The 8,520-nt window shown below is 40.7% G+C and overlaps 1 protein-coding gene across 1 annotated transcript; it reads right to left on the bottom strand.

Annotated features, from left to right (window-relative positions):
- Positions 1-306: 306 nt before the first annotated feature.
- On the bottom strand, positions 307-7,892 carry C14H6orf52 (chromosome 14 C6orf52 homolog). The gene is made up of 4 exons (XM_058554040.1): positions 7,778-7,892; positions 7,362-7,561; positions 3,786-3,831; positions 307-617 (listed from the first exon to the last, which is right to left on the bottom strand). The coding sequence occupies exons 1-4, from the start codon at positions 7,845-7,847 to the stop codon at positions 460-462; spliced, it is 474 nt and encodes a 157-aa protein (XP_058410023.1). The 5' UTR covers positions 7,848-7,892; the 3' UTR covers positions 307-459.
- Between the last annotated feature and the right edge of the window lie 628 nt (positions 7,893-8,520).

Genomic DNA, 8,520 nt, shown 5'->3' with positions numbered 1-8,520 from the left:
GGCTGAGGGTCAGGAAATGGAGATCAAACATCTAGTTCTAATCTACACTTTCTGTACAAGATGCAGACAAGAAACTTGCATTGTCTGTGGATAGGATTTCTCTCCACACGAGTTTAATGTTAGAGGAAAGCCGGAAATCCTATCAGAGTAGCTAAGGCCACAATCAGTTCAGCTCGGGCCCATCTCACATTAAACCTATTTTCAAACGTCTTACAGTGCACCTTGTTCTGCCACAATGGTTATGTGACCCCTTCGGACATTTAGTTAATATAACACACTTCCAGAAATGGATGTGGATGTGCTGGTAAAGTTTATTTACATTACGTTCAATCACGTCTATCACATTTAAGTGCTGGAAATTTGTATTTACAAACAGAATCGAGTACATTCCTGGGAGAATTTTTTTTTTTGCAAAAACAAAACCAAAACAGGATACAATTAATATGATAGTTGGGTAGCTTAATGAACATCTTGCTTCTTTGGGGTTTCATCTGGGATTTTAGAGTGAACGGTATCTAAAGGCTGCCAGTGGCAATTCATGAGAGAGTCGTAGAGTTCTTCACTTTTCACCATAAACTCTTTGTTTAATTCCTCAATATTCAAATGAAGATTTGGATCTGCAGAAGCCAATAATGCATATAAAAAAATAGAGTTTTACAGGGCACATATTAGAAATGGCTTAAAATTCGAGGTTTTAAAACACAGTAGCAGGAAATATTGCAGACAATGTTAAAATTTTTAAATTACGTGTTACCTTTCAATAAGACTTGAAAATAGAAATTGAAGCTAAAAAAGAAGTAGTGCTACCAGACTCAATGAGCATCTAGATGCTGAGAGAAAATGGACAGAATCAAGAGATATTTTGGAGATGAATGGACAGTATTTGGAGATGGATTCAATCTGAGGCAAAAGAGACAGGGAGGGTCAAGGATGAGTCCTGAATTTCCGGCACGAGCTCCTGGGTGGATACAGTGCCCGACAGTGAGCCAGGACCAAGTCCCTGTGACAGGGCTTTGAACAACATGCTGCTTTATCTGCTTAGTTAGATTGACGTAAGTCAATAAATTGTCTATAGCGACTAATTCAGAAACAGAGGGGGACCTGGCCTTCCTTCTCTGAAACCTGGTGAAGAGGCCATGGTGTTATGGTGTCACAAAAGCATCAGATCTAAATTTTCATCCCAAATTGCCAGGTTTCCAAAGTCATTGACTTTTTAAATGTAGTGCATTCTTTTTCTCTCCTTTTACTGAATGTAACTGAAGAAGCCATTTCTGTTTTCCTTTGTAACTTTTGCAAGCCTTAGCTCATTCAGGACCATAATTTGCTTCCTAATGCTCACATGGTCTCATGCTATTCATTTGTATTTGTATGCCTGAAATGGACTAAATGTTTGCATCCTCGCAAAATTCATATGTTGAAAGTCTAACAATGTCCAATGTGATGGCATTTGGAGATGGGGCCTTTGGGAGACAATTAGGGTTAGATGAAGTCATGAGGGTGGGGGCATAGTCTGATGCGATTAGTGCCTTATAAAAGAGGACACTAGGGCTTGCATGCTCTCTCTCTCCACCACGTGAGGACATAATGAGAAGGTGGCCATCTGCAAACCAGGAAGAGAGCCCTCACCAGAAACCAGATCAGCTGGTACCTTGATCTTGGACTTCCAGCCTCAAGAACTCTGAGAAATAAATTTCTGTTGTTCAAGCCACCCAGTCTGTGGTATTTTGTTATAACAGCCTGAGCTGACTAATATAATATCCTTCTGTATTTATCATTGTAGAATCAAGACCATTGAATAAGCCTTATGCATCATATAAGTTTCATAAGTTACTTCTTATTTTTCTTCACTGGAGTCATTTGTGACTATGTTGTCTGAATCTTATTCTTTAGAGCTTCCCATCACTTTTGAACTATCTTTCCTTTGAGAGCTTGTGATCAGAAAATTAAATGTTTCTATGTTTTTCCTGAACTTTCTGAAATTTTCTTTCCTGAAGTCATGCCCCAGGGTTCTCTCCTTCACTGTTATGGGCAGTTGTTTGCTGAAAGGCTCCTGACTCTGCATGTTCCTGGTGGCGTCAGGACCACACACTTACGAGCACTCTCTCTCTCATAACCTGTGGCCTAGAAAACAGACATGGGCTGTGGTCAGCTATGAACCCCACATTAATGATCTAGGCCCTTCCAGTGATGGTGGCCATAAAGGTCATAGAAGCCTATAAAAGACAAACTAATTACATCTTCCCTAAACCTATGGGCCCTCTAGACCTATGCTGTCCAATACAGTAGCCACTAGCCCCATGTGGCTATTGAGCCCTTCAAATGGTTCTAGTCCTAATTGAGATGTGAAGTAAATATACACTGCATTTTGAACACTTAGTATTAAAAGTTTTTTAAATCTTTTATATTGATTACACATTGAAATAATATTTGATATATTAGATTAATTTGATAAATTAGTTTAATTTAATGTATTAAAATTAACTTCACTTGTCTCTTTTTAGTTTTTTTAATTTGGCTACTAGAAAATTTAAAATGACCTACGTGAGTGGATTTGTGTTGCGCATTACATTTCTACTAGACAGAGCTGCTCCAGATCTATGAATAGCTAACCTGTAAGTGGTTATCACGCGCCAGAGGCTGTTAAAACACTTAAGAGCACTTGAGAGCTCTTGTCCTCACACTTCCTATGCAGTAGTTTTTAGCATTCCATTTTACAGATGGGGATGCCAATTCACTGGATACTAATTTGTCTGGAATTACAGAGCTAAGCGTGATTTGAACCCTGGCAATCTGGATCCAGAAAGCACCCTCTTAGTATATGTCTTCCTCTGGCATTTTTAGAGACTGTCTGCAGAACTGACGAAAGCAGGGAGAATAGACCCACATTTTAACCAGAATAAAATCCCCCTGAGAGCTGGGACAACCACGTTTTATTCATATTTCAATCAAAACACTAAAAACCAGAACTGCCCCATAGCATTTAAAGAAGATTTCTTTTAAACATCAATTTCATTTCATTTAAACATGGAGCACCTATTAGTATGCAGACTTTGTATTAGTCACTGGGCCTACAAAGACAGATGCTCCCATCTTTGATAAAATCACAAAGATAGTGGGGGGTTTGTCTGGTATGGGTGGGGATGGGGGTAGGGAAAGAGACCAGATGGACATGTGATAGGATAGACATGTGATAAGAAGCAGGCAAAGGTATTCTCTGCATTTCTCTTCTATTTCTCTCTCCCATAACAAATAAAAGAAGCCAAACATTTTCTTCCCTTCCTCAAATAAGACATATTCAGAAACAGGGTTCTTCTCTGAGCAGATCTACTTTGTTCTTTTCAAAATAGATCAAGAACTACAGGAAGCACCACCTGACACCACAGAGGGGGCCTGTTAGGTCCCCCAGGAACCAATAACTCGGAGGTAAGCTAGAAAGCCAAGGCCACAGTGATCGCCTCATGCTTTACCCCTTAAGAATCAAAATTAATCCCAAAGTCTAAATTTATGGAGGAAACAGGTCTTAAAAACAACTTATTGTCTTCTTATTGTTTGTAAATGTCCCCATTTCCCAGTCCTTCGTAAAGACCAGAGAGGTGGCGTAGCTCAAGCTGCTCCCATAGAAGCAATTTCCAAAAACTGGACAAATTGCTGAGGGGAATGGCTTAGGCATCCCATGTTGGAATTTTCCAGTAGGATCTCTCAGTGTCTAGCCAATTGAGTGAATGAGGAACCTAGAAACAGGGTTAGTTTTGTTTTTAACCACTGTAACACAAGGTCTCTGTTACCTTCTAGTGGGTCGTCATCTTGGTTTTCAGCCACAGCTGTGGTTTCCTACAATGACAGTCAGTATTTTAGGAAACAATAATTTTACTTAAAGCTTTACTATCAACATGCTTTTTTAGAAAAATCTAGCTCTTAAAAATGATATCTAAAACACTAAATTCCCTTTAGATCAAATTTGGTTTTAATTTTGATTAGAAGAATCTTTAAATGATATAATACTACAATTATGAAAGGAGGGAACTGAGTCAACAGAGGAAAAGTCACAAAGGAGGAGCAAGTCCGACAAAGGCCTCTGGCCTCTTGGAAGCTTCTGGGAACTAACTGGCATCCTAGGGCCTGGGCTAGGAACCAGAAACAAGGGACCCTGGCATTCAGACTCCATAGTCCCTGTGCCAACTCTATCTGGAGCTCTGCCCTTCCTTCCAGATGATAATCTGCAGACTCCATGAGCACATCCCCCTCTTGGCCTGCTAATCACATCTCCAACACCATGGCTCAGCTAAGACCAGTACAGTAGGTGCCTAAGGAAATGCAGAGGCTACAGAAAAGCAAACCAATCAATCATCTTCTTACATAATGAAAGAAGTAAATTCCAGAAGCACTCCCAAAATAAATCTTGGTTGCTTAATCCAGACTCTGTTGACTACTGGGGCAGCGTAAGTTTTCATGACTTCTCTCAGCAGGCACCTGTCGGGAACCTGTCCTTGTTAAGGATATACAGCTGTTCCAAGGACCCACCCCATCCAGGAAGGGCCGAGTTTGGTCCTGGCAACAATGAACTTAATTAAGCCTCCCTTGCTAGTAAGAATGAGATTATATTGAAAGCAAAAGATCCACTATTTCTTCTTTTCAATATATCTGAAAGTACGCCTCCTTTTTACTCTGAAGTATTCCTGGTTTGGAAAATAAACTATATGGTTACCATAAGTTTAATCACACCATGGGTGTATTTTTTCTATTTAGAAATGCCTAAGACAGCCAGAACCTGTGCTTAAACGAGGCCTTTCTTATAACAATGTCCAAGTAACCTCACATGTCCTCCATTTCACTGTGTGCTCTGGGAAATGTGGGTCCTCAATTACTGGGGTGCAGGGAGCAGAAGGTATCTGGAGACAGAGCCTTCTCTCTGGTCTGAGATTCTGGGCAGTGTATGCTGCCAGTTGTCTTCAAGAAGGGCACATCTACAAACAGTTTCCCTCTGCTAGAGGCAGTTTGGGAAAGTCGTGCTGGTGGACCTCAAAGATCTGAGAATGATTTTGAAGACATCCACTTTCTCTAATTCAAGCAAGACACAATGTGAAAATGGAGAGGGCTCTCAGGGGCTAACCCCTTAACTTGGGGAGTTAAGGGCTATGGACATGGGCACACTACAGTAGGGGAAGCAGGCAGGAAAGCTATGACGTCTCGTGGAGGACACACTGTTAGGAAAGACTATAGTGAGGATGTGTGAGCAAAAGAGACCCACCACAGAGCCTTCCTATGTCAAATGTTGTTGCCCAGCTTCATAACCAGGAACTCCCACCAGGACAGCAGGCAGGTGGCACAAGCGTAGTCACCACAGCCACCAAAGAGCAAATATTTATAGCTCTCGAATGAAAACGTGCATGTTACAGTAATAATTTGACTAGAGAGTGGGATTAAAAAACCCAGAATGAGCCAACAAAAATGGAGAGAAGAAAGAAGGGAAGGGGTATCAGGGAGAGAAAAAAGGGTGTTAATTTATTAGTTTTCTCATGAGTGGGGAGAAAAGATACTTTTATTTCTGAAGTTGATAATATACTCAAACCTGTACTTCTCTATTTATTTGTTTGTTTATTTTTTGTAAGATCAGCCCTGAGCTAACATCTGTTGCCAATCCTCCTCTTTTTGCTGAGGAAGACTGGCCCTGGGCTAACATCCGTGCCCATCGTCCTCTACTTTATATGGGATGCCGCCACAGCATGGCTTAATAAGCGGTGTGTAGGTCTGTGCCCAGGATCCGAACCCACGAACCCCGGGTTGCTAAAGCGGAACGAGCGAACTTAACCACTACTCCACCGGGCCAGCCCCTGTACTTCTCTATTTAAAGGCATAAAGGTAACCACTAGAAAACAAATCATCTCCCAAAAGAGCAAAAAAAGGAAGGGGTGAAAGAAAAAAATATGCTAAAACCCCAGACAATGTAGCAAGACTTTTTTTCGAGTGATGCAATATCAAACATCTAAAAGAGTAAAACTCAGATTGGGTTTAAAAAGAAAAAGAAGAGCCAAGAAATTTGACAAGATATTTTATATAAGAGGCACACCTAAAACAGACTTTGAAAAATTGAAAATGAAAGTTTGGGCAAAAAAAGACTGAGTTTTAAAAACTGAGAGTTTAGATATTAAATCTAACTCTGGTGTTAAGGCCAAAGCCATCACACAGAATGTCACTGTGCACATCAGGAAATAAACCAGGGAGAAAAATCTGTAACACTTTGACTGCAAAGTGCTAATTTCCCTAATATGTGAATATCTTACACAGTCAAGAAAAAGGGACACAGCCCAACAGAAAAAGGTAGACAAAGGACATCAACGAAGTCACACAATAGATACCAATAAACATTTGAAAAGGTATTTGTCCTCAGTAATAGACAAATGCCTTTTCACCTGTCAGACGGGCTAATCACACCCAAAAAACCTAGAGAAGCAAGCTACAACATCAACAGAAAGTGTAAACTCAAGGAGGCTTTTTGGCAAATAATTTGCTGTTTAAAATTATAAATATTATATCCTTTAATCCAGAACTTCCACTTCCAGAAGACTTTTCTTAGCCAAAAAGACACTCAGACAAATGCCTGAAGATAGCTAAAAGGAAGTTTGTTAAAGCACTGAAAACATTTAAAACGTCAGTGGATAAGGGATGAGCTAAAATCACAGCACATCCAAATGAACAACTTTTAAAGCTCTCCTGATGCAACCTGTAAGCAGAAGCAAGCACCGAGACAACCAGCGTGCACTACAGTCACTCTTTGTCCAAGGTGCCCCCAACTCCCCAAACAGAAATAAAGCCCAGTCACTCTGATTTAGCAAGAGGACAACAAAAAACTCGAGGACATAGAGCCACTTGAACAGCGCTTGCGTAAGCGGGGAGGGAATGGGGAAGAGGAAGAGGATGAGAGGGTCTTTCCCTTAGTCCAATACATCTTGTGTGGTTTCAGAACTGGGTTGCTTTAACAATCAAAATATTAAAATATCTTTTTAAAGTGTGTTAATGTTCGCTGCTATAGCAAGATAAAACAAAAAAAAATACGTCTTGTTCTATTTTAAGTCTTTAAGAATAAAATCTATTGAATGATGATAATCTAAAATTTAGTAGCAAGAATTTAGGCACAGACTTCACCAGCCTATTATTTTGTTTTTGGAAGACAGTGAGGACTTAAATCATTTGCAAGTCAAACTTTTTTAGGTCATCCGCTTTTACTCTCTGGTATTAAAATAGGGAGCAAAAGGCATGGCTGTGGGAATTTGAATGAGAGGATCTGCAGGTGTGAAGATAGGAAAATGATGTTTCCATGTTGGGCACGCAAACCACACAGTATTCATTTCAGCGAGGGATACCTCAGGCACGACCAGAGTGTCAGCTGGCTGTCCAGAGGTCTTACACACAGAAAGAAGGCTGTGTCCACTTCCATCCACTGCACAGCCACAGCTGTAGCCAGAAAGAGAGAAACAGCTATGCTGCTGCTCATACCAGGTGCCAAAAGGGTAACACTGGCGGGGTGGGAACTCCGGCTTCACCCTAACAGCAGAGGAGAGACGACAGGAATGACAACATCACCAACAAAGCAGAATTATTCAAAACCCCAGGACTCTTTCTTCTTTCCCAGAAGTTATAAGTAAGGATGATTTCTGCTCTAATTGTGCAAGAACACCTGTTTTCAAAGCAATCTTTCAAAGTAAATTGTCAAAAAATATGTAAGAAACGGAACACTAAGGGTCTTCATTTTCATTCAGAGTAGGAAAAACAGCTCACCTTTGCCAGTACCAGTAATAATTATTTTGTTGAGCTATGCCAAAACCTGCAAAACTCTCCTGTCTGTCCATTTATCCAGAGACTTGATAAAAGGAGACCAAGAATCCAGTTTTTATTCTTGCGTCAAAAATTCCAGCTCGTGGGCTAAACTCTCTCAACCTGACAAATAACTCTCACGACTGCCTCCGAGAGAGTAATTGCATTTAGCGGCAATTCCTGCTAGGCAGTTAATTGACTTTCATGACAATGTGGTTAAGGTGGTCATCTGGGGGAACGCCTGCAAACAATTCTGTTGGTTTCGAGCTGCCAGCCCCTCCCCCCACTGGCAGGCCTGGGGAAGCCAGCTAGAACCCAGGGGAGTGGAAGGACAGAGAAGTCTCCACCCTACCCCCTACAATAACATGTAAGAGAATCACTTTTAATAATTAAAATCTTAAGATAAATACCACAATTGGATGTTGCCCTCCTCAGTTCAGTTAACTGCAAAGAATAACTACTGGAACCAGCATCTAGTAGACTTTTTTTTTAATATCCCCTGCAGGTTGAAATCACTATCCCAATCAGCTGGTGGGAAAAAGTGGTATATCACACACACACACACACACACACCCCCCTTAATGCGAGTACAGGCAAAAATTTAAAGAAGTATTTCTGTGGTTCGGTATTTTTTTTAAAAAGCACGATAAAGCAGCGCTTCCCAAACTCCAGTGCACACTGGAATCAGCTGGGCACATGGTTTAAAAT

Source organism: Diceros bicornis, chromosome 14 (assembly GCF_020826845.1).
Source record: "Diceros bicornis minor isolate mBicDic1 chromosome 14, mDicBic1.mat.cur, whole genome shotgun sequence".
Taxonomy (NCBI): Eukaryota; Metazoa; Chordata; class Mammalia; order Perissodactyla; family Rhinocerotidae; genus Diceros; species Diceros bicornis.
This window is presented reverse-complemented; position numbering and strand designations above follow the sequence as displayed.

Coding starts and splice junctions, on each gene's coding strand:
- C14H6orf52 (XM_058554040.1), bottom strand. CDS start 7,847: ATGGACAGACAGGAGAGTTTTGCAGGTTTTGGCATAGCTCAACAAAAT. Junction 7,562..7,777: donor TTATTACTGGTACTGGCAAA/GGTGAGCTGTTT, acceptor GTCATTCCTGTC/GTCTCTCCTCTGCTGTTAGG. Junction 618..3,785: donor AGATGACGACCCACTAGAAG/GTAACAGAGACC, acceptor TGGCTTCTGCAG/ATCCAAATCTTCATTTGAAT.